Below are 26,710 nucleotides of genomic sequence, written 5' to 3'. Positions count from 1 at the left end.
ATGTTACACACTAGAGTGCCAGTATAATCTTACGAAAGCCACACGAATAAAAATACAATGTAGAAACAAACGAAATCTGAGACTTTAAGGTAATTGTAAGATGATAATCTCAGGTTTTTCACACAGTTTTCCAGACTCTGGAAGTTACTGTTACTTTTAATTTTATTATCATAATAGCCAAGTAAGTATACTAGTGTATTAAGATGAAAACTGAGTATGTATTTCCTCTGAATATACTATTTTATGAGGCCTGCAGCTTCTCAATGATACCTGTGGATATTCAAGAGCTATAAGGATTAAGTTGTTGTAAATGATAGAAATATAATTTTTCAGATTCTTTGCATTTAACAAGAACTCTTCCTTATGAAGAGGACATGAAGGCTGTATACCTCTAAACATATTGACTCAAATTTTAACCACTTCCTGGTATTGGGTCCATCATTTTACTAAAAATCTCCCGAGTTTCCATTGCTATCATGTCTGTCCTCCTTTTACTTATTCTTTGTATTTATCTTGTCGTGGTATGGTCTGTCTGTTGTGCCTTCTTACTCAAATGCATTTTCCTTTCCCATATTCTGTTTATACTGATTCCCTCTAACACACCTCTTACTGCTCATGATAGTGAAAAGTAAAAACTGTTATATTAGGAATATTTCATCATAGAAAATGTTACTAGGTAGGAGTCGATGTGTGTCTCACCACCCATTCATCGTTAGTTCTTCACCTGTGGAAGAACATCATTCTATTACAGGGAATTAGCATAGACAGTATCAGATGACAGGCACTTCATTTTTTAAATTATACTAACACTTTAAATAATTTACCCTAAATAATTGTATTCAGTAACACTCATTCTGAAAGAAGCTCATGATATAAAATAGGCTAATTTTTATGTTTGGTGTTTCTACTTGAAATATGAATATTTTTTCAACCATTATGTTTACTATTTTAGGTTTTGGCTATCTCTTCACTTCTATTTTTCTCCAACTTTTTTTTTTATTTAACTTTGTCTCCATTTTCCTTTTTTCAAATTTCTGATTTTTTTCTCTTTATGTCCATTCTATATTCTTTTTTTAAAAAAAAATATTTGTTCTGTGCTTTATTATTACTTTATTTCTTTTTCTTTTTAAATTTAGGAAAAGGAAAAGTAAAAATCCAGGCACAGAGAAGCTTTTAATTCATAAGACCTTTGTCAGAAAACGTTAAGATTTGTTAAGATTTTATCACTTGTTAAGATTTTATCAGTAGATGGGACCTTTGAAGATGATCAATACTTCCTGTCTTTGACCCAGAAAAGAGAACAGGTTTTTGTGGTCAAGTTTGTGCATATGTGTCTGCTCATTTCCTTTCCCATCTGTAACTCTGTACCCCTTCTTCCACCAAGAGGCATTTCCTCTGGTTCATGTTTTACAGCATTGTGGGTCATGGAGCTTAGGGATTTGTGAGTTTCTATGTCCTCACTGTTCTCTGGCTGTCCTTGCCCAGAGTCTAATAAAACAAAAGATCTTGTTCTCCATAACTGCACTCACTTTCTGAGCTATGATGTTTTGAGTGATGTCATCCAATTTATGACAAGAGTTTTCAACAAAGAAAATGAACCAGAGCTATAGAAAAATGCTGCTTCATTGGACTGCTTGGAAAAATAATTTTCTTCAGAACAAAAGTTTGTATGAATTTCCCCCCAGCTTCTTTCTCTTTTAGAAGAGAGGTGTTTGGGGAAGCGGTAACACCAAATTGTTGACCCCTAATGATGAGAATCAATATCACTTTGAGATGTGTCAAGTAGACATTGTCTTTAAAGAGCATATTGACTGGGAATTGAATAAGCAGCACTGTCATTTCTGAATTGGGAATGTGCTGATGGAGACAGCATAGACATGCACACACAGGTGTAGACCCTTAGACACAGTGTTGGAAAGACGAGATAACTAGAGATGCTGCCTTCTGCGCTCTCAATGCCTGTGGCTTTTCTTTCTGCATGAAATCTGCCCTCGATGGGGCAAGACACACCAGGTCACTTCTGAAAACTCCTCTGCTGGGAACAGTCCTAAGAAAGACAGGATAGGAGCTCCAGAGAAGCACATCCGAGCCAAGTCAAGTATTCCCGCTCAAGGGAGTTCAATTTCTATGCCAAGACCTGGCCCATCACTCCCTTTGCTGTATTTTATGTGCATTGCAATCCAGTTAGGTTAGCTGTGTTATCATTTCAACATTTGCAAAGATTTAAAGGAGGTAAGATAAAGATTCTCTCCTTAAAAGGTTATTCAAGATTTATGATTACAAAATTTAATAAAAATTGGCAGGATTATAGTAGATTTATAAAAGCAATGGGAATTACCAATTAATTCTCCTTTTGTGCACTATCACGTTTCAAAATTGAACACCACCATTTTTAGGATGAATTTTAAAATTGTTTTTCTTCTGATTAATTGCAGTAGTCACAGAAACTTCAGAGAAACTGTTAGCATTGAAAAGAATTTTTTAAAAAATAAGTATATGCACTAGAAATGCTGACACCTCCATACAGACATAGCACTTAAGCTGAGAGTTTTTTCTCTAAGTATAAGCCAATATATAGCTGCTAATGGGAGCACAGCCTGCTTGGTTTCAGGAGAGGAGTGATGCAGTGATAATCATGTTTTCATTTTTTCATAATTCTGAACATAAACCAAGGATGTCATCCATAAACAGAAAAAATAATGAGAAATAACCTAAAACCCACCCAGATATGTCCCTAAAAGTCAGCAAATGAAAAACTAAGGGATTGAACCTTGAAATCTTTCTGATTTGAGTTCAACGCATTTTCTACTAAATATAGAATTATTTGGAAAGAAAAATCAACCTCCCTGCTAAGGTGCTTCTGTAATTTCAGATGAGAAGAGGCAAAGGGGCTCCTGGATGGTGCACCCCCTCAACCCTGTCCTCCCAGGGTTCCACCCTGAGACCTAGAGGTCTCTAGAAAGGAAAAATTGGAGAAAGTCATTGATGACGGGTGTATGGCCCTATAGGGAAGATGCTGTAGCAACGACTGCTTGTCATTTGAATGTGAGCATTCAGGTGCCTACATGACCACAATCCTAGAGGTGTATCCCTGTAAAACTACCAAATGTCAGTGTTACCACACACCCTGTGTTTTATTTTATTTTTGCTTTAATCTCAATATTATCTTTTTTATTGATTTTTTTAAAAAAAATTAATGACAGAAGAATGCATTACAATTCTTATTACACATATACAGCACATTTTTTCACATCTCTGGTTGTATATAAAGTATGTTGACAGCAATTTGTGTCTTCATACATGTACTTTGGATAATGATGTCTATCACATTCCATCATCCTTGCTAACCCCCTGCCCCCTCCCTTCCCCTCCCACCCCTCTGCCCTATCTAGAACTCATCTATTCCTCCCATGCTCCCCCTCCCTACCCCACTATGAATCAGCTTCCTTATATCAGAGAAAACATTCGGCATTTGTTTTTCTGGGATTGGCTAACTTAGCATTATCTTCTCTAACTCCATCCATTTACCTTCAAATGCCATGATTTTATTCTCTTTTATTGCTGAGTAAAATTCCATTGTGTATATAGGCCACCTTTTGTTTTTTATTTATTCATCCACTGAAGTGGTTTTTCCTCCTTCCTTGTTTAGTTTTGGGGATGATGTGGATTATTTTTCTGTGTTGTAAAATTTCTTTTTACCCATTATCAGAGTTAATAGATGGTTAATGGTAATATATATTATACTATTATACTATTATATATTATATATGCACTAATATTTATGAAAACATCAAAACTTCTAAAACAACCCCTCTCTGCTTAGAAATGCCCTGCCAATATACTTGATGTGTAAACATTGTCATAACACCCCACAGGCTTTAGGATGGCCATTCTTACCTGAACTGTGTTAGGCTCAGTTGAGGAGCTTTCTTAATAATATTAACAACAACAACAACAACAACAACAATAAAAAAATCCTTAAACCCTAAAACCACTCCTAGGGATTCTGATTTCATTGGTCTGGAGATAGACTTGGTCATTTTCTCATGTAAACATGGCCAGTTTTAATGTTAAGCCAGGTTTGAAAACCACTGTTGTATAGAAGCTAGATGATTTCACAGAATGAACAAAGTTGCAGGATCACCTTTGTTATTGTTTATCCCCTAGGGTTTATACCATCAATTTATAATTGTGTAAAATTCCAAAAGAGTAGAAAATTCTAATTCTTAATTAATGTATCTGTGTTTTTCACTAGCCCCCCAACCCCATCCCAGTGTGTTCTGATAGTTCTCTACATTGTGGTGTTTCCATGGATTCTTCTCTTATTGTCTTCTGTAAATGATAATATGTTATAGTTTATAATTCAGGTCCCTTCCAAAACTATGGGGGAAAAAAGGATATTTTGGTATGGTTTAAAGTATATTTGTAGAATTTTTCTCTTTACCACACCACATTATTTTGGCGAGTTCATGATGCACTGGCCTTCTAGAATTATACTATCTGCCTTACATCAAATATATCTGCACTTAAAATACCACTAGAAGGATGAAGGGTGAAATAATTAGATTTGAGTCAGGTTAGAATAGTTTGCATAGACAGGTATATGATTATGTTTTACCTTAAAATTTCGCATACAGATCAGTACTGATTTTACAGTTCTTATCCTTTCAAAATGTAAGGGAGATGATACAATTCAGGTTTCCCACACAAGAATAAATTTGGCTTTCTCCCACAAAGAAGCTACAATTGTAAGGTACCTCCTGATGCCTAACAATACCACCCCATGTTCAATATTAAACAATAGAAAATGAGCAAAAGAAACGTCTTTTTCCATAAGGGTATATTAATTCTCAGAATCCTATGCAATGCAGCCCAACTTTAGTTTGCATAGTGAAAACGGATATACAATGAGTCATATGTGTATGTGTACCCCAAGCATTCTTCTAGGGTGAGTTTCTGTGGCCATGATGTGCTATTTTCCTTTCATCATTTGTGCAATGCAGACATGTTGAGGCCTCAGGGGCAGTAACATGTAATCATTGGAAGACGGGGTGTATCTTTCTCCACCCTATTAGGCAAAAACATGTCTCTGAGAATAAAACAGAACACAATGTTAAAGTTTTTAAATTATGCACTGAGTAGACCCTGAGAATGAAGTCAAAAGCCCACAATTTTCAAGTGATTTGTCTTTTGTGGAATAGAGTCAAAGGCTTAAAGTTAAGATATTTTACTTATACATTCACTATCGCATTTTAGTGCTTTCCATGCCTGTTTTTGCTTGGTCTTATTGCTTAGAATTAGATTTGAGTTAATAAAGACCTGATAAGTCATAGATAACAGCACTGTGGATTAGTAACAGTTCTCTTATAAATGTTTCTACAATGAAATCTTTAACATCATCAAGCAGTTATCAAATTAGAATATGCTAGAAAACTTACTAAACAGTCATGGAAATGCATTAAGGAGTATTAAGACTTAAAAACATCAATTATAGCATTGCTAACTACACTGTGGGAACATATATAAAAACACTTTATTAACAAAGGAAGAAACAAAATATGTAAGCTAGGGAGTTTTTATCTATTAGGTGGAAAAATCTGAAAACTATCTGTTTCAGTGAGCTTTTTTGCTGCTGGGACTGAAGACCTGGTAAGAGCAATTTCAAGGAGGAAACGTATATTTGGGGGCTCACAGTTTCAGAGGTCTCATGGTCCATAGATGGTTGACTCCTTTCCTCAGGTCTTTTATGAGGCAGAACCTCATGGTGGAAGTTTGTGTAGACAAAAGCAGCTGGGGACATAGCAGGAGGAAGAAGAGAGAGAATTCCACTCAACAGGACAAAATATAAACCCAAGGGCATGCCCCAGGGACCCACCTCCTCCAGGCACACCCTATCTGCCTTCAGTTACCACCCAGTTAGGACCTATCAATGGAGTAACACTGATTAGGTTAAGGTTCTCTTAACCCAAACATTCCACATCTTGGCAGATCAGATGCACATCTTTTCTTGGCTTTGCTGGTGTATCACGTTGGTTCTGCAAAAGTAACTTGGTTTTGGCATTATTTTTTTTAAATTTGGCCTGCACTACACTGCAATGACCAATCACATCTTCCCTATGTGATAGATGGGAATAACCGTTCAACCTGGACTTTTGAAATCCTGCCTTCTGAGACTCTTCACAGCTGATGTCTTTTGGAATCCAATGGTGTCAGATGTTGTGATACTAGAACCATAATTACAGGCTCAGTTCTGCCCATTATCCCACCAGTTCTTCAGAATGCTGCAGGCAAGAATGCTAAGAAGACTTATAAATTGGAGCTGCAGCGCTAATTTTACCCACAGCAGAGTCTTCTTCATTATAAACTGAAATAAAAGTTATTTAATTGGAACATCTCAGATAGTAGCAATAAAGATATTTCTTAAGTAAATGAGCAAGATAAGAGTTGTGGTGTTACTTACCCTCTTTCTGCCCACTCATGACAGATGTTTATCTTTCCAGCACTGTTCAACCTCATCCCAGTGGGACTGCGTGTCGTTGCCATCCAGGGTGTGAAGACAGGGTTGTATATAGCCATGAACGGAGAAGGTTACCTCTACCCATCAGTAAGTAGCATGCCAAAGATGCTGCCAATCATTCAGCAGCAGCAGCAGCAACAAAATCCAGAAAATTCTATTGGTTCTGCCAATTCTGCTTTAGTATTTAAATTTCATTAGAATGCTATAGGAGCTGTTTCCTCATTATTTATCAGTGTTTGGTAATGAGTATATGGAGAAGAAGAATAATTTTAGATATTGAAGTGACTGTTTGCCATACTTTCAAAAATGCACTTGTCTTATGGATTTTCTTGCAAAAAATTTTAAGTTCTTTCCATGCATTTTCTTTTGTATTAATTTATTTTTAATTGACATAATAATTATAAATATTTACAGGCTACATTGTGATGTTTTGATCCATAAATACGTCGTGGAGAGGAAATGATGTTGATTCATATACTTACAAACTCAACAACATATTTTTTTTATAGTGAGAATGTTAAAAGGTTATTTTTTTCAGTAATATTGAGGCATATGATTCATTATTAACTGTGGTCACCTTGCAGTACAATAGGTCACTAGAACTTATCCTGAGGTCTCACTGAAAATTTCTACCCTGTGATCAACATCTTCCCTTTCCCCTTCCCTCCTCCACTGGTAATCACCATTTCAGTCTCTATTTCAATGAGATACAGTTTTTCAGATCTGCATATAGTATATGCTTTCACTTATATATAGATTCTAAGAAAAAAAATTTTTTTAAAGAAGAAGCAATGAAAATTCTAAAAAAGGGGAAGAGAAAAGTGGAGTGTACTACTGTCCTCATATCTGTAGGAGACTGGTTCTAAGATACCCCATGGATACCCAAATCTGTGGATACTAATTATTTTGTATGAAATGGCATAGAATCATAAATAATCTTGACAAATCCTATATTATGCTTTAAAACATCTCTAGATTGGTTACAGTACCTAATACAATGTGAAATAATATAAATAATTGTTACTTGGCATTACTTAGGGAATAATAACAAGAGAAAGAGTGTATATGTTCAATATAGATACTTATTTTTTGAATACTTTTGATCTTGTTTGTGGAACCCACAGATACTGATCTTGTGGATGGAAAAGTCCTACAGTGTATGTTTAAAGATGAGAATGCAAATTGCGTAAATATTTTACTGAAAAAAAAGCTATTTCTGACATTGAAATGTGTATTTCATGCAAACCTGTTAAGTCTCCCTGTTTTTGTGATAGCATTTGTTAGAAGTTGAGCAATTTTCCAGCAATATAGCATCTACTGGAATATTAACAAATAACTACATTAAGATACTTTATGTCCATACATTACAATGCCGCCAGAGTTCATTTCTGCCATAGGTTCAAGCAATATAAACTTAGGCAAAGAAGATTCTTTTCATTATTCCTTGAGCAGATCCTGATAAAGTCTTATATCTCTTTAAATATGCTTTTATTTGAGTTTACATGCACTTTATTTTTGTACAAATGATTTTAAAGTCTGTTTTTGTTAAACATTATTTCCTAACAAAATCTACACCTAAGCATATGTTAACAATTTATATTTATAATCTATATACTTATATCTGTGTATATACAAAGGGAGGTGTGTGGTGAGAGGGGGAGAGTTGTCAAACAGAATTCTTCTCTGGGTCCTTCTGTGACATCTGACGTGTTCTCCTCAGTGGATCCGGGAAAACCTCTGGAAGGGCAATGCGTGGGCGCTGTGGCTTCCCTTCATGGGGAGCCTAGAGCTCCACAGGCCGCCCTTGCGCTCAGCTCTTGCCTGAGTTCCCTGAAGGGTGTACCTGCTGCCTGTACACAGAACTGGGTCTCACCTGGTGCACAGTGTGTGCTGCCAGACAAGATGACCACCAGGACTCTGAGCAAGATCCTGCTAGTTTCCTGTACCCGTTTAGAGAAAAGCCAGTACAAAGGAAGATTCTTTTCTTGAGGATGACTCATTTCAGACACAAGTCAACTTTATCGATTTGACATTTGTTCCGTTATTTTTGTTTCTTTATTTTTCCCCAAAGTAACCTTTGAGAAGTCTGAAATCGCCAGACGCAGTGGCCTCTACTTCCCTCCCTCTGTTGGTACCTTACCCCACGCTGTGCTCTGGTATGGACTTCCATGTCAGGCAGAACTTACCTTTATCTTTTCACTACTGAGCAAGAGGTTTTTCTCTTTTGCCATGAGGTTGTTAATATATGTAGTCTTCTTTAAAAGTGGGTATATCTTCTTGAGTGTGTCTTAACACATACTAAAATTCTGGTTAAGTCCAGTGCAGTCTATGCAGTACAGTGAGAAGAGAAATGAGAAAGGTGCCCCCTGCCCAGTCCAGTCCCCAGCGTGTCCAATATGGCTTCCATGCCCAGAATCAGGTCTCATGAGGAAGCCCTGGGCCACAGTACCTCACAGGATACCTAGGTCCTAGCGATCCTGTCAGACTTCTCACTGATGCGTTTGTTGTCTTCCAATGGTTCTCCAGACACTAGACTTCTGGGCTTCCTCTATGTTTGCCTGATTCTCTGACTTGCAGATCTTGGTTTCTCCTCTTCCTATCTTGGACTTTTCTCTGAAGCCTGGGTCTGGCCAGAGATGCTGTCTTTGCCCAGCTCCACCCTAAGAGATCTCTGCTTGGGCCAGGCCCTATAATCTTCAGCCATCTTGTGGGAAAAGGGTTGGATAAAAATGAAAGGCACTCTCAAGTCTATACTACATCTTCATGTTCTGTCTTATTTCCATGTAAGGGGATTTAAACTTCAGATACTTCAAGGCAAAGGATGTTTTTCTATAATTATTTATTCATAATTAGTTATGAAGAGCCTACTAAAATAATAATGCAGAGCATGACATAACAACTGCTGTATGATAATGATTCTTGAGGATGACTTTTGTATTAGTAATGGTGGCAACCTTTGTCCACTCTGTCTGCGCTGTTCCAGGAATGAGTCAGCTCATTTAATTCTCCCAACAACCTTTTTTTAAAGCAAGTATCATTAAAATGAATACACCAACGTGCAAAATTGTTTAAGAATCTTCCTGAAGTCATGCAGGTAGTAGTTGGAAAAGACAGGATTTGAGCCTAGTTAGTCTGACTCAGTAGTTTACAGTTTTAACTCTGTTACTCTACTGCTTCTGTGTGCCAGACATTTTTTCATCAGATGGTCTGGCACCTATTCTAACAAGAAGCTACCAACATGAGATGATGTGATTACAACCTTTAGGGAATTGTTACCTAGGAAATAAGCCTCATTTCGGGGTAATTATTATGCAGTATAACCTAAAATACAATGTTCCTTTGGAAATTTTTAAGGGATAAATAAAATTACAGAATATTATATTTGTTAGGGGAAAGATTGATCATATATAATGAGTATTTCATATTCTTGAATTTTTTACATTTACTATCTAACCTTTACATTTTAAAAGCCAATTAAGAAGCTTTGAATTGACTTTTTTTCTTTCTTTTTTTTTTTTAAATGACAGCACTAGTCAAGCTCAGATTTAAAGAAAAAAATGTTAATGAAGACTTAGTATGAGAAATGAAGTCATCTGTTTTGAGCTGGTGGTCACTTTGAAAAAAAATTAGCTTGTTTGTGTGATGGGTGCTGGTGTCTAATGGGACCAGTTTTATCAAGGATCTATAGATTTAGAATGTAGGTAATATAATAGGTCATTAAGGTAAATCTGTTAAATGAAAATCCCACTATGTGGCAACTCTGGGTGTATATTTTTCTATTTATATTTCAGAAAGTTACTCTCATAATCCCTTACTGTACAAATAAAGATACTCAACGTGTCAGATAATTCCACCATAGGGGAACAAAAAAATGTTATCTTGACTGAGATGTCAATAATTGTGTTTCTATTGCTGAAGGCTCTTGTTCCCTGCAGACTGTTTTCTCCTGTATGACAATAGTTATTTCTTTTGTGGTCAAAATGATTGTAATAAGTTCCTTGATATGTGTCTCAAGAAACATAATGTCCTATACAAACCATTTGCTTGAAGATATAATGCAAACTTCAAGGGCACAGAATAGACACCATCAAAAAACTATTTTGTTTCAAAATGAGACAGATTAAAACGATGTTTTAAAAAAGGGAGTCTATCTGGGTTCAGCGGTGCATGCTTATAATCCCAGCTGCTCAGGTGGCTGAGGCAGGAGGATCACAAGTTCAAAGCCAGACTCAGCAACTTAGCAAGGCCCTAAGCACTTAGAGAGACCCTTTATCTAAATAAAATATAAAAAAGAGCTGGGGATGTGTCTCAATGTTTGAGTGCCCCTGGGTTCATATCCTGGTACCAAAAAAAGAAAAAAAAAAAGTCTATTTTAAACCAATTGCAAACTGTGCATGGTGTTGAGAGGAACATAAAAAGGTTTTTATGTTTTGTTATATTTTGTTTTTTGTTTTCTTTCCAAACAACCTGTGGTTTTGAAAGATCAAGAAAGTCCCCATAGAAAGCCAAGGTTTGGAACAGAAATTCTGAATACTAAAGAAAGACTAGGAATGAAAGAAAACTGTCATTCATCATCTAGGCAGCAATGAAGAGCAGCTGTGTTTCAGATGCGCTTTCTTCAGCCATCACCTGCGTTACAAGTGCTCAATCTCCCTGGTTCTGCCTCCTCATCTGTAAGATTATAGATTTTTCATTAAATGCTTTATTAATTTTGAGTTTCAAAATTCAAGTTTTAGTCTGATTGATTTTTCTGAATGATGAGGTAAAAAATTTACAAAAATTGCATAAAGATTCACTATTCCTTTATTTCAGCCTGGCCTTTATAAGATTATTATTCCTAATGACATTGTTCAGTGTTGCTATTACTCAGGCGCCAGGATGTCCTGGTGTTCTCCTGAAGTTACTATCTCATCTGAGTCCCTTAAGCAGTTGGTACAAGTGTATAAGAAAACTGTTCCCTTTTCATGTAGATTTTTGAAAGGAACCAAGAAAATGCACTGCAGAGTTTTGCAAGCTTCGGGGCTCATCAGAAGCTCTTGGAAGGCCAGGGAAAAGGCATGTCCCTTGGATTAACCTCTAGACGCTTCAGTCCAGCGATCTGGTGTGAAGCCCAGAAAGCTTGTTTGACTGAGTGTTGCCCTCCCAGCTCCCTCTGGTGACTCTATGGTTTATTTTCCAACAATCAACAACCACCCAGCTTCTGGAATGGTCCGTGGGGGAGCTGATGGTAACTCTAGAGCAAGGAGATAAGATCGGGGTCAGCGGGGATGGAGAGAAAGCCTCAGGTGGAGCACAGGCCTTCAATGTGGCATGGTGACAGTGGCTTCTTATTTTATAAAGGCAGACACTGAGCACACAGGGTAACCTTGTTTCGTCTTTCACCCTGTGTCAAGGGGTTGCAAAGGATGAGAGCTATGTGAATGGGGTTTTCTGGAGAATTTTGGAAATAATTCCATGGCTGCCTGAGTATGGGGCTGAGAATCATGGTTCACTCTGTCATGACCTGAGTGAAGTCAACTGTGATGCTTTCACCAGAAAGAGGGCATTGGATGGAGGAAGACACTGTCTTCAGTTTGGGGCCTGCTTAGCTTGCCCCCCAGGAGACCCAGTGGGTCATAGTCCCACTGAAGTTGGTTATAGTCCTACCGAGTGATGGCGAAGCCCCTTTCCCCTGAAGAAGAGATCAAGGTTGAGGGTGTACAGATAGAACTGTTCCGTGACAGATGGCAATCGATTGCCTTTTCCTCCTGCTTGTGAGACAAAGACGAAGAAATGGGGTCAATGGCATTATTGTGGTAAGTTTAGATATTAAAAAGAACCTTATTAGGTAATCCTACTTATTGCAAAAGCATTATAATATATTTTACTTGATTCTGGTCTCTAAATTAGTCTCTAAACTGTATCTCACTCACCCTCTCCCTTTCTACCTCCTATTTGGAGACGTTTCTCTCCAGAAGTTTTGTGGGTTGACCTCTGGGGGCTGCAAACCCTGTCTTGGAGAGCTGTTTTCTTTTGGGGGGAGGCAGTCACTGTACAGGGTTAGTAGCTACCCCGGGGAGAACAGGAAACTGGGGATTTTAGGTACCTGACCAGCTGGTGTTCCAAACTGGGAGTTGTTCCAACTAAAGATGGCCGTGTAAGTGACCCAAGATGGAGGTGGCTGCTTTCAGTGATGGGGGGAGTCAAACGGGGGTCAGGCGGTGGGTGCTGTTAGGTGTCGTGTTCAGAGATGCAGCTCTGTGGCATGCAGTGTTGGGGCTGTCAGCTGTCTTCTGAGCCTGTGCCATGTCTCCAGGTGTAGGCAGGCTGCCTTGTTTGGGGACTATGGCAGTGGCTGCAGAGTCCCAAAATAGACACGACTGGGGGAGCTCCATGTTGGTAGTTGGGGATCTACACAGGAGTGGCGGCCAGAGTTCCTGCACATGGGTAGCAGCCAGGTGTCCTGTGTAGGATTGGCATCTGGGATTCATGCGCAAATGGATGGCCAGGAGCCCTGTAAGGGTGAGTAGTTGGGGGTCTTGCTCTGACTCTGAGGCCTGGAGCCCTGGCAGACCCAGGGGCCATGATTCCTGCCCGGGAGCAGCTGTTGGAGGGTGCGATCCTCTATCACTCCCAGTGAAGCAGTATTACCACTACTTGAATCACAGGTCACTAAGAAACAAGAATGTTGCATCCCTGTAGCCCACCTTCTTGGATTCTCCCCGAGAGTCTTAAATACCTAGAATTGATAGATGCAATTTTGGATAATGAAGTAGAGAACAAGATGGTTTAAATTCAGAACTTGTGCCTTTATAAAAATCATGCTAATAAGGGAAATATCAGATCTTCAGATCTATGCACCATGGTCCACAAACATCATCCTATGTCAAGTGTGCTCAGATTGCCTTGTAACTATCCAGAGCCAAGAACACTGGCCCACTGGACTCCAAGGTTCCAATTCAGTGAGTCCAGCATGCTTCAAGAACCACGACTTTGGATATGTAGCCCAAGCATTTCTAGTGTGGTGCCCAAAGAGGCATACTAATAGACACAGGTCTGCATCGCAGCCTCACAAACCACAACTTTGAGATGACTTGCTTTTCTATCTCCCATTACTGCTGTTGCTGCTGATGTGATAATGATTATGATGGATTATAAATGCATGATGAGGTTCAAGCTCCTGGAAGTGAGCAGAAAGATGTGAACCCAAGCTATGCTCACCTTTCCTGTTGACCAAATGAGCTGACCTGGGAGAAAGCTCATGGAGTACATGTCTGTGACCTCCCCACTCCACCTGTAGGAAGAACAGGACAAAAATATGTCCTGGAGCACCAAGACCATATAGGGAAAGACAAGAACTATGCTGAGATTTAAGAAAATAAGCTAAGAAAAAATAAGAAACAGCGTAAGACATTAAATTTCAAACCGATAATGGCTGGTTAGGAATCCTGAACAAAAGGTGCTGTCCACACCTTGTAAAGCGCAAGGGAAAACTCTGCCTAAGACAGTCAATCCCCACTGTCTGGCACCTGGTGGATTGAAAGGTACACTTCCAGATGAGAGCATCCCATCAGAGCAGATTATCAGCATCAACAAGCTCGAGCTGCTTCAGAAGTTAATGCTTTTGAGATTTTAGAAAACACTTAAACAAGTAAATGTATCTCTAACTAGTCAATAGTTTTTCCCTAACCCTTAATTTCCTCTGAGAATTAATTTTATTTATATTTATGTGCAGACTTCCCATGTGAGTCCCCTACTTGGGGAGAACAGGCTCGCGCCTCCCTCCTTTTCTGGGTGATTAGCAGGTCCCAGGTGCTTGGCCCAGTGAGAAGATGACCTCAGAGCTTCCTTTCTGTGTATCAAGAGATGGTTGACCACCATGTGGGCCCATCATTATAAAATTTCTTACCTATATCCAGAACCATAATATCAATTTAGCAGTTAAAACACATATCACAAAGGTTCTGCAAGAAATATGTGGGAAACTATTTTTATTCACTTAAAAAGGTTATAATTACTTATAAATATAGACTGGAAATTCATGCTCTTGGTATCAATAATGAGTTCCTTTACTTGCTCATTCAGCATTAAGTGTACACCTTCCACTGAGAACTAGTGTGCTATATCTGCTAAAGATTAGAAAAATAGAATTAGACCTTAAAAGAAAAACCCTAAAGATCTAACAACAACAACAACAACAAAAAAGGCATTTCAAGAATATCTTGACGAGATACACTGTACAATCTGGGTCTCCTCCCAGGATCTATGATTCCATGAGTAGTTTTGTCCATTTCCTATTGGTCCCTCAATTGTGATGGCTAAGTAGGAAGCATTTGACCTATAGTTCTTGATTGTTCATTGTTAAGGTAGAATAAACTTTCACAGCAAATTTTATTAACTTATATTTTGAGAGCTCTCGTATTCATATTTATTGTGCATATAACTTACCTCTGTTTTTTTCACTGAAGAAGTGTTAGCAAAGGGTAAATCTATTTATTTTCCAAGTTAGAATCATAGAAAGCACTTATTTGCACATTGCTTTCTAGATATTCAATGTCGGAATTCAAACATGGCCTTATTTTCTCTAATGAGGTAAATGGTCTTGTCTTCACTTTATGAGAGAAACTTGGGGAAAAAATAATAATAAATAAACCTTGATTTGGTACATGTTACCAACACTTAAGTGTAAACATTTAAAGCAAAAGACATTAATAATTATAATGCTATTTTATTATAATGTAGTAAAATGGCACAAATACTTGGCAAATACTTGTTTCCTTTTAGTGTCAAAGGAAAAAAAAACATAAAACTCACCACAGTGTACGTTTTTACCCTAATTTTGGGCCTGGGGTGAAAACTTTATAAAATAATGTAGTACAAATAACAAAAGTTAGGATGATCAAAATGTTCAAAAACTTGTTTGTCTTCACCAGTGAAGGGAACATGGTAGGTAGTAGATGGTGAAAGTGATTTTTATATGTGAGGAGCTTTAAAGACTAAAATGATAGACAAAACTAAATGTGAGAATGAGTTTTCTTTGTTTTTCTTCTATACAGCATGAATACTTGCAAAAACTACATAAATGCTAAGAAAACAAATATACTATACAGTGAATGAAAAATCAACTTTAGCATTAATTTTTTTTTAAAAAAGCCAATTGCTACTAAATTCTGTAGAGCTGTGTTTCTTTAGCATGTGTTTGCAAAAGTTGGAGCCCTCATGACAGAAACTGCAGTAGACATCTACCTAAGTTGAGTTTAGAAAGTTTTCCTTCTGATTGTTTTAATTTCAGAATTGCTTTTTCTCTCTACTTTTGATAATGGGCTTATGTGAGTGCTATCTATCGGGGATTCTGAGAACTGGGCTCTGAACAGGGATTAGCTATTTTTCTCCTTATTTTTGATAGAGCCTCAATAATTTTATATCCCATTTTTTCAGTTGACTACACTGCCGTGGTAGTGTTACCTATTAAACAATATTGATCCAGCACCTGGTAAACCTAAAGAAATAATGATGAATAAGACTATGCTTGGCCTGAGAAATCCAGAGTTTCTATACATGGAAACTCCATTCTCATTGCATTTTTAACTTTGAATGATTTCTTTATGATACAGAAGGGGCCATTGTGCTCTGACTAGTTAAGAGTTTCACTGAATGCTGGGTTTTGGTCCTAAGATAACCCATTCCATTTGGAATGCAATTTCCATGAAAAGGTACACAATGCACTTCTGAGCAGAACATATTAGACCTCATAACAGCGCTATCTGGAGTTAGATATTGGCTTTAAGGTCTGACCACTGAATTAAATGAAGAGATGAGTCACATGTTATTAGGAATGCCCCAACCCAAGCACAGACATCATAATTGGTTGCTATTTGCTGTTCCAATAGCCACAGAAACTGGATGGGAACAAGATATTCTTGGGAGGCTTTAAGAATCATGACATTTTTGTTCTCTGAGAAGATAGGGATACTTTATTTGATCATTAATTCTGGCTTTTAGACATTATTTAGCAGAAATAGTTGCGTGAGCAAATAAGAAACATTATTCTACTTTACTTTTAAGTTGGTACATCTAGTGCCTAATGGTACCAACCTGATAAATGTTGAATATTGGTTTATGTCATACGAGAAGCACTTACTGGTATTATAGAATAAACTATGCATGCCCTTTCTGAGAGCACAGTGACAAAGGGTTGAGCTTTAATGAATCCCTATTAAAGTAAACTTCTCCAATGAACTCATCTGTCTCTCAACTATGGGCTCATTATAGTACTGTATCTGCTGCCTAAACTTTAGTGCACAAGAGATGTCCATCGCAGCAAACTTCCTATGGTAAGTGATCCTACTCTTATGGTTTAAGAATATGGGTTTTCTGGGCTGTAACTGAGATACAGTTTTGAAAAAATCAGTGTGTGTCTTACTTATAAGTAATAAAGAACAAAAGTAGAACATGATACATTCCCTAGAAAGCTGAATTTGCTTTATAGTATGAGAAACAACTATTTTTATTAGAAGTCACATAAAATGCTCATATTGCAAAGATGCAAATTCATTTACAAGCATTCTCTCTATAATTGAGATTTATGCTCATATTCATTTTGCCATTGTGCCAAATGGTAAAATGGTGGTAATAACTTGTAACTCTGGAAGAAGTTGTAGCATCTACCACATTTTTAATTATTTAAGTATTACCATTTAGCATTTAGCTTGCTATCCTATAATCATATTTTGTTACCAGTAGAATCAATGAAAAATGTAGAAGTAATGGAAAATTATTTTTTACATTAAGAATTATTGGTTGTGAAAAAATTCTGTCTTAGTATATGGTAATGAATTGATACTGCAGATTAGATAATAGCCTACTGCTCACTGGAAGCCAGTCCTCTAACCCTTGCATTGCTTTTATTTTAGTATCAATTAGAAAACTATATTTATAGCAATATTTATAATGGAAAAATCAACTTTTAAATGTTTAAAAGTTTTCTAGACAGTTTTTACCTGGGAACTAAATATGAGGCATTCTCTTAATGTCCATGGAGAAACAAAATCTAATGTGAAATATAATATTAAAATAAAGGAGGAAATTATTAAGAAATTGTTCCACAGGTGCCATAAATGATTTAGCTACTTTTCTAATGCAGTTTGAGTCATTTGGAAGACTGTTTGATAGAGTTAGCAAAGCAAAATATATACCCAGGAGAAATAGCACTGAGGCTTTATTTAATTTAAAATTGCATTACAAAGAACACTTGCACATTTAAATGGGCAGATAGAAGAATTACCTTGGGCATTAGTTCCTCTGTGTTTCTCTAAAAGAATCAAATACCTTAAAGTAATTTGAACGAAGACAAAGTTCATATTAATTTTTATGCACCATTTATGCAATAACAACACAATCAAAAAAGAAAGGAGACCACGTCAGCAAAACAGCTTAAATATACAGGATGTTCCATCACACTTTGGTTTTCTGAGGCACAAAAGCTAGTTCTGATTTTATTTTGTGTTTGATGGTCAGTCCTTAGTGTCAACAAGAAATTTCTCAGATTTATTAAACCATTTACCATTAGGACCAAAATATGTTTGAATTTTTATGAACACTAACTTCATTAAATATTCTGTTCCTAACAGTGATCAGGAAAACTACCAAATGTGCACATTGCAGCACTTACTGGAAAATGATTTCTGTATAGTAATTAATACAACAGTAGAATATGAACCATTCTGATCAACACCTAATTGTATTTTCTGTGATGTCAGCATTTTATCTGGAAGACCCCAGTGTTTAAAATTGATTTTTAACTTTGTAAAAGGTGGTAGACTGCATTATTATTGACTTGAGGTGATTCTACATTTGGAGCAGTGATGCTAAGCATGCAAGGTGAAGAGGAAGGAACATAATGTTTAAGTTCTGAAAATACATAAAATAAGTCCCAGAGTCATATTTAATGTGTTAATGAATTATAATTATTAATTTCACTTTGGTTGATTTGTTAAGTGCTATTACATTCCCCTTAGAGAAAAGCAGAATTATTTTACTTTATGTTACGTGTCTATATCTTTGTCTATGTGTGTGTGTTACTTGTTTATAACATTTTTATAAACTACTAAAACATAATCAACATTTTTTTCCCACATAACGAGAGGGTACACACTTAAGATTTGGTATTCTGACTGATATATACATGCAAGTATTTTTTTTTCTTATTCTCATTTTGTAATACCATGAAAGTAAAATTTGTATTTAGGGCTATTGTGTGTAAGGCTATAATTTATAACTCTTGCTATTAGTAATTCTTCAAAAGCAAAGGTATATAGTTCAGTTTTTAGACAGACTACAGAGAGAGATTGATAGGTGAACAGGTATAATGGGAAGGAAATGCCCTCCTCAGAACACTAAATAAGTATAATATATCACATCAACAGAATGAAAGACTAAAAATATACAATCACCTCAATAGAGTCAGGAAAGGCATTTGATAAAATTCAACATCCTTACACAATGAAAATGTTGACAAGTATACAAGTAACATACCTCAACTTATATAAGAAAGGCCATATATAGTTAGCCATCAGCTAACATAATCCTAACTGGGAAAAGCTGAAAGATTTCTCAATAAGATCTGGAGCAAGACAAGGAATGCCCACATTCATCATTTTATTCAACACAGTACTGGAAGACCTAGACAAAGCAATCAGGCAAGAAAAAGAAGTACAGATAATACAAATGAAAACAAAGTAAGTCAAATTCTCACTACTTGAAGATAACATGATCTTATGTCTAAAAAACCCCAAAGATTCCACCCCCAAAAAAACAACAAACGGTATTATCACTAATAAATGACTAGCAAAGACACAAAATCAACATGTAAATATCAGTACTATTTTTATATGCCAAAAGCAAATTATCTGAGATAGAAATCAAGAAAGTAATCACATTTACCAATGATATTGGGAAAAAAATACCTAGAAGTAAATTTAACCAAATAGTTGAAAGATCTCTACAAGGAAGTCTATAAAACATTGATGAAAGGAGTTGAAGTGGTGCTAAAAGTAGACATACACGTTCATGAGTTGGAACAATCAATGTTGTTACTTGTCCATATTGCCCAAAATGATCTACAAACTCAGTGCAATCCATGTGAAAATTAACAGCATTCCTACAGAACTAGAAAAAGCAATCTGAAAATTTGTATAGGACCAACGAAAACTCCAAATTGTCAAAGCATTTTTTAGCACAAAAACCAAAGCAGAAACATTATACTACCTGATTTCAAAATATGCTATTAATTGGTAGTAATCAAAACAGTATGGAATTGGCATAAAAACAGACACATAAATCAATAAGACAGACAATAGTATCTAATGCATCTAAGAGTAACTGATTTTTAACAAAATTACTAATAACATGCATTGAAGAAAAGATGGTCTTTGAAATAGGTGTGCTAAGAAAATTGCAAATCCACATGCTGAACAATGAAATAGACTCCCATCTTTCACCAGTTACAAATTCAACACAAAATGGATTAAAGGCTTAAATGAACACCTGAAACTGTGAAACTAGAAGAAAACATGGGGGAACAATTCAGGACTGTGGAACAAGTGGACAAGATCTCAAAAACACAGGAAACAAAAGAAAAAAATAGACTAAAAAGATTCTGAACAGCAAAGGAAAACAGCTGTCAGAATGCAGACATACTTATAGACCGGGAAAAATACTTGCAAGATATACATATCACAATGTGTTGATATTCAGAATACATGAGGAATTAAAAAAATCTGCATAACAAAAATACAGATAATTCAATTTTTAAAAAGAGGCAATGTACTAGACATTTCTCCAAAGAAAATATCCAAGTTGCCAACAGGTATATGAAAAAATGCTCAACACCACAAATCATCAAGAAAATGGAAATCAAAATCATAATGCAATATGATTTTGGCTATTATGAAAAAAATCAAAAAATAACAAGTGTGATGAGGATATGGCAAAAAAGGAAGCCCTTGTACACTGTTGGTGGGAATGTAAATTAGTATATCCATTGTGAAAATAAATCTGTGATTTCTCAAAAATTGAAATACAGCTATCACATGATTCATCAATCCCACTACAGTGTTCATATTTACAAGAAAGTGAAATTAGTCTAGGAAACATCTACACTGCAATATTTGTTGCACCATTATTCACAATATCCAAGAAGTGGGAGCAACCAAAGTGACCACTAACTGATGGATAAAAAAGACAATGTGGTGCATATAGAGAGTGGAATACTGTTCTGTCATAGAAACAATGAAATCCTGTCATTTGTGACACCAAGGAGGAAACTGGATATGATTATGTTAAGTGAAATGAGCCAGGCAAGAAAGAAAGTATAGGAAAGACAAGTCTCACCTGATCTCACTCGTGCATGGAATCATAAAAAGTTGTTCTTCTAGGGATTCAGAGTCCAGTGGTGTTCCCCAGAGGCAGGGGTAAGTAAAGATATGTTACAGTTAGATAGATGCAAAACGTTCTTATGTGATGTCACCCTGGAGGATCACAATGAAGAATACCTAGAAATAAATTTAACCAAACAGTTAAAAGATCTATTTCAAAAAAGCTAGCAGAAGGGATTTTGAATGTTTTCACTACAAAAAAAAGGAAAAACGCTCAAAGCGATAGATATATTTAGACTGAATTAAGCATCACAAAATACAGACATATTTAAATGGCGCATGATACCTCATGAATACTATAACTTTTATTTTTTAATTTATCACTTAAATTAAAATTTATAAATAATTAGATAATAAATAATTTTATCTAAAAAATGTGCAAAAAGACCAAATGAGCCCTGACAATGTTACCAAGCACTAATTTAAGCATTTGGACTTCTGAGTGACCTTGAGAATTCTGAATGACTTTTTTATAACACAATGATGACATTTGAAATGCTTTCTGAGAAATAGATGAAGTGCTCAATTATGTTTTGTTTAATCTCCAGACATTGTGATTATGTTCTGGCAGGACGGTAGCAATTAATTACATTAGGTCAGCAAACATTGCCATGCCTGTCGTATCCACAAGAAGAGCAAGTCGGAATTTCAACAGCTGTGCAGTTGGCCCGGTGGGCATGGTGCCAGCAGCACTATATTTTCCTTCCTCTGGTACTTCTTTCCCACAGAGATCTCAATGAAGAAACTCTGGTCTAACAGAGAGTGAGTGGATGCTCTTCCTCTTCTCCTCTCTACTCTAGGGTCACTCTCAGAAATGTTGGGAAAACCAATATTATAACCGTAATAGACATTTATACTTAAGTGAGAGTGCATAGACATGCCTTTTATAATCTCAAATAAAGATTACATTCAAATAGATCATTGTTCGAAACAGAGCTCACATAATTTAAATATTTTAAAGATATCTGCTAATAGAGCTAAGTATAATAATTTCTGAAATTTTATTTGCTTGCATTAGGAATGCATCTCAGTGGTAGTGCAACATAGAAAAGTTTAATAACAGAGTTCATCCGATCTAACAGTGATTCTAAATGTATTTGGGAATATTTCAGGTGTGCAGAGAGGTTTGAGACTAAATCCCAAATCAAGCCATCAATGTAGGTCACCCCTTTGAAGTCACTTGATGAGTTTAAAATAAAATCAATGGAGAAACCATTTGATGAGGGATTAAAGTACGTACAATGAGCTTGAGCATAAATCTCTAATTTTTAGTCCCCAGAATACATAGTTGGGAGGACCATGATGTTGGGGCGGGGGTGTTAAAGTATAAATGTATTAATTCAGCAGATGTGTTGATCATTATTGCTTTCCCTGGAGAAGAAAACTGAAGTTCCCCGTTTAGGTGGTTGTCCCTTCCTTCCTTTGTTACTTCCAAAGAGTCCAGGAAGATAGACACTTCCCAAAGGATAAGTGGAAGTGGACAGTATGGTGATAGAAATATCATCTTGGCAATAGGGGCCAAGGCCGGGTGCCCTCACACCTCCCATAATTATTTTAGTCTCAGTGCCCCAGGTCTCCTGTTCCCTGCATTTGACTGGGAGATCACAGGACTCTAACACAGCAGGACCAGTGTGGCTATAAGTCCTGGATATTCTGAATAAATAACATCTTCTAAGTCTCAGCCTAACTCTTTAAGACCCCCTCAAAGAAATTATAATTTTCTTACAAAAGTCATTAATTTTACATGCATTAGTTTTGGTGGATTTTGCTTTAGTTACTGATATTTAAATGGTGACCTAAATGGAATTGTCAGTTTCATATGAATATAATCGAGAACTTGATATGTTATACTCTAAGCTCTCTGGCATTTAAAATATTTAAATGATTATGCATTAAACAAGGCATCTATCATGTACTCTTGAAAGAATAGATGTTTATTATCATGGGCCCCATAATCCATGCTCAAGGATTATGACGAGCTAGCTACATATGCAAAGGGTATTTCTGTCTTAACATTGTCTTTTCATTGACATTTGTCAGGACGTAACTTGGGGTTGTTTTTTTCCCCTTCAACAAGAGGATAAAGTAACATTACTTACAAATTATTCGTTATGAAGAGGTTTTTTGAAGAATCTACAATTGGCAGCATCATCATGCTTGAACAATTAGGAATTAGAATTGGCATCTATTAATGTCTTACTGAAAGGATTCGAGGAATGTAGCTAGGGTAAAAACACATAGACCCGAGTTTCCTTCACTTCAGCGTTTCTTTGATGACTTACATATTGTGGTGTCAGGCATCTCAAAATTGTAGCGAGATTGATACATACAGCAACTGGCCTGTGATATAATTAGTTTAGTGAAATACAGACATCTCCAGGGCATAAATGTCATTTCAAATGTCATTTTACTTTTGCTTTTTATTGTTCTCTGGGAAAAAAAAAATCTTTCCTAGTCTGGCAGAATAACTGAGAAAAGCAGAAAGTAGCCCTGGGAAGCACTGGACATAGGTTCACATTACCTGGCTGAATTTGGTCCCACCATCTACAAGCTGTGTGATCAATTAAGTTTCTTAACTATTCTCTGCCCCAATTTTCTTTTGTTTTAAGTGGGGGTTTAAAGTTGTGAATGTTGAGTGGGTTAAATGGGCAAAGTACTGAGGGCCTGGCCTGACACTTAGCAAGGGCTCATCAAATGTTAGTCCTGATGATGATGATGATGATGATGAGGAGGAGGAGGAGGAGGAGGAGGAGGAGGAGGATCTGAAGAAGGAAGGAGATGAGGAGAAGGCAGAAGCAGAGACTGAGCTCTCCCTCTGCTGTAAATCTCTCTTCATGCAATTATAATATCATGTCTCTTGGTAATTTTACATTTTCTCCTTGTCTAGATTATAAGCTGATTAAATTGAAGTGACATGTATCTGATGGCCAGGGCTGCCCTAACAAAGCACCACAAACGAGACGGCTTAAAAGACAGGAATGCATGGTCTCCAGGTTCTGCAGGTTAGAAGTCTCAGGTCCAGTTTCCTTTATACCTAAGTCAGTGTTGGTTCCCTGTGAGGACTCCCCCGAGGTCTGTCCCAAGCCAATCTCCTAGGGAATTTGGTGGCCATCTTTGGTGTCCTTCCCTTGGTGGAAGTATAGCACCATGCTCTGCTATTAACCAGACATTCTCCCTGTGTGTGTGTGTGTGTGTGTGTGTGTGTGTATGTGTGTATGTGTGTGTGTGTGTGTGTCCATCTCTGTTACTACTTTTCTCCCTTTTATAAGGACACCGGTAGTATTAAATTACATTCTACTCTAAGAACTCAATTACCTCTTATTATAGACCCTATCTCCAAATACAGTCACATTGATCATTCATCCATAAGCACTAGGTATTAGGAGTTCAATATCTTTTGGGGGACACAGTTCAACCCATAATACATGTTGGGGAAAAAAAAGACTGAGAAATATGGGATTCTCTTTTTGTTGGAAAATTGCAAATAAAATATGTGGAAGAGAAAAGCCATCCTTGTGACTTTTAACATTTCAGTTTGGATGAAGATGGGTCACACTATAATCCCAACTTTGGAGAGGTTAAAATCTCCATCCATTTGAGTTAAGATTTATTTTACTCCTGTTGCCTTTGACCATGGATTCCCTGGCCCTTCCTCCCCCCTCGTCCTCTTCTGCCTTTCCAGGCTTGTTTCTCGTAGCCGTATGATTTGTTTGCTTTCTCCATTAGGGAACCTAATTGGTACCAAATTCTAACTTATACATTTGATTTAGAATAACCTACAGGTGCTGGAGCTTTGGTGACCACATTATCCCATGGCTTCCTTTCATGATTTAAGATATCCTGCAGGAGCTGAATGCATTTCCAGAGTCATACAGTGAGTTGGAGAGCTAGAGGTAGAGCTGGACTCCTGACTCCCAGTAAATTTGTTTCCAGGATGTTGAATTGCCTCTCAGCCTGAGAGTCTCAAGATTCTATGCCGCCCCTAGTAGGGAGCCTGGGCAAAATACACCTGTGCCTCTCTCCGTCCTGGAGCCCTCTTCCATTTCTCTCCTGAGTCTGGGTTTGTCATTGTTTAATAGTCACTTTTTCTCATGTTCTTTATACATAAATCAGAAGTGTTAGGCAGACAGCATTTGAAGTGTTTCTTGAAAGTCTTTGCACATCCCGTCTGAGCATGCACACAGTGCACCTTAAGCACCAGGGTCTTCTCACAGGGGGAAAGCCAGATCTCCACCTCCATCACTTCTCTCCTCAGCCTCACCCCAGGAATGAAAAAGCATGAGTCTGAAACCTTACTGCTTCTACGCACATAGTTCACTCATGTTTATGAAAATTAACGGAAGAAAAATCAGAGAATTGTGTGGTGGCACAACAATGCGCCTCAATTTTAAAAAATTATAAGAAATAGCAGATTTCATTGTTTGTAAACTTTTGGGTTTCAGATTGTTCCTGTTGATTCTGTGTCCCTCACAATCCTCAGATGCAGAACTGAGAACTATTCGAAGCTGCAGTTTGTTCAAAGTACACAGAGAGAATATGTTTCACCCTACACAGAGACAGAAAAAACTAGAACTGATAGCACATGATGAATTCAAATAATCAACACTATAAAGGAGGCTTAATTCAAAATAAGAAGAACTGAAGGAGGAAGGAAAAGAAGGAGGTCAGAAGTTGTAAAAAAGAGGAGAAAGGAGGCAGAAGAAAAAAATTGCAAGTCCAATAATTTGAGCTTTTTCAAAATTTTTCAAAATTTATTTCCTTTTTTTTAGGTTGGTTTGCAAAGTAAAGAGACTATTAATATACATAAGATCTTTTTGTGAGTTCCTTTTTTAAAAATCTTAAACTTGATTTTTCTTATATTTTTCATTCTTATATATACTCAAACCTGCAGAATATTTGTAATAATTGAGAAAATCACACCTGTACACCCTTCACTCAGGTTTATAAATTGCTCAACATTCTGCCACGTCGACAAATACCTCTGCTCTCTCCTCCCCTATATTTTTGCCATTTTATTGAAACATTTAAGAATCTGGTTCCTACACCAGTCTTGAGCAGCCTGCCTGGATGTCTGACTCTTTTTCCTTCATTTCTCTATCCAGTGCCTGGAAAAGTCACCTGGTTCCTGGATTCACCAGCCCTTCCTAAAACCTGGAACAATTATATATTTCATTCTTATTGAAGAAATATCCCTCTTGAAAGTCACTCCTTTGACTTCCTCCTTCCTTACTTTCAGAAATTCAATTATAACATAACATTTTTCTAGGTTTTGGGAGCTTGACATTTTGTTCAATAGAAAATCCAATGGAAAGAACTGAATTGGAGTCTCCAGTATTATGCTCTAATTGTGCCCACATGTTCAATTATTCGTGTGTTCCAACTGTTTTTATTTTTTGCTTTCCCTATCATTGAGCCTATATGTCTCTCTACGACTCAATTCATTCAGAGGTATAGAGTTAAAATGTGCAGCGTGTCTAAAAGGGTTAATGAAAGGGTAGAATGATATAAGCTAGTGTATATTAAATATTATTCATCCATTTCCCTGATTGTTTTTAAAATGTGATGTCTTTCAAGAGTCGTTAAATGGTTACCTCTCAAAATGAAAAGTTAAATTTAGATTATTCTGTCCTATACCATTCTGGAAGTTCCTAAGAAAGATTAGCGTTCCATCTCCTTGTGTAAATAGATTTCCTACCACATTCACCTCTGGATGTTTCTACCACTCCCCTAAATGGAAGGCAGACTATATTTTAATCATGATTTTTGTTTATGAAAATTA

General features: G+C 36.8%; 1 protein-coding gene across 2 annotated transcripts in view; it reads left to right on the top strand.

The window, feature by feature from the left end:
- The window catches only part of Fgf14 (fibroblast growth factor 14), a 624,212-nt gene that overhangs the window by 462,197 nt on the left and 135,305 nt on the right, over nucleotides 1–26,710 (top strand). For both annotated transcript variants that reach the window (XM_076872331.1, XM_076872332.1), the window contains exon 3: nucleotides 6,501–6,604. In XM_076872331.1, coding sequence (XP_076728446.1) covers nucleotides 6,501–6,604 — 104 coding nt within the window. The remainder of the gene's footprint in view (nucleotides 1–6,500; nucleotides 6,605–26,710) is intronic.

This window comes from Callospermophilus lateralis, chromosome 12, assembly GCF_048772815.1.
Source record: "Callospermophilus lateralis isolate mCalLat2 chromosome 12, mCalLat2.hap1, whole genome shotgun sequence".
Taxonomy (NCBI): Eukaryota; Metazoa; Chordata; class Mammalia; order Rodentia; family Sciuridae; genus Callospermophilus; species Callospermophilus lateralis.
The sequence above is the reverse complement of the archived record's forward strand: the minus strand, read 5'-3'. Positions and strand labels throughout refer to the sequence as shown.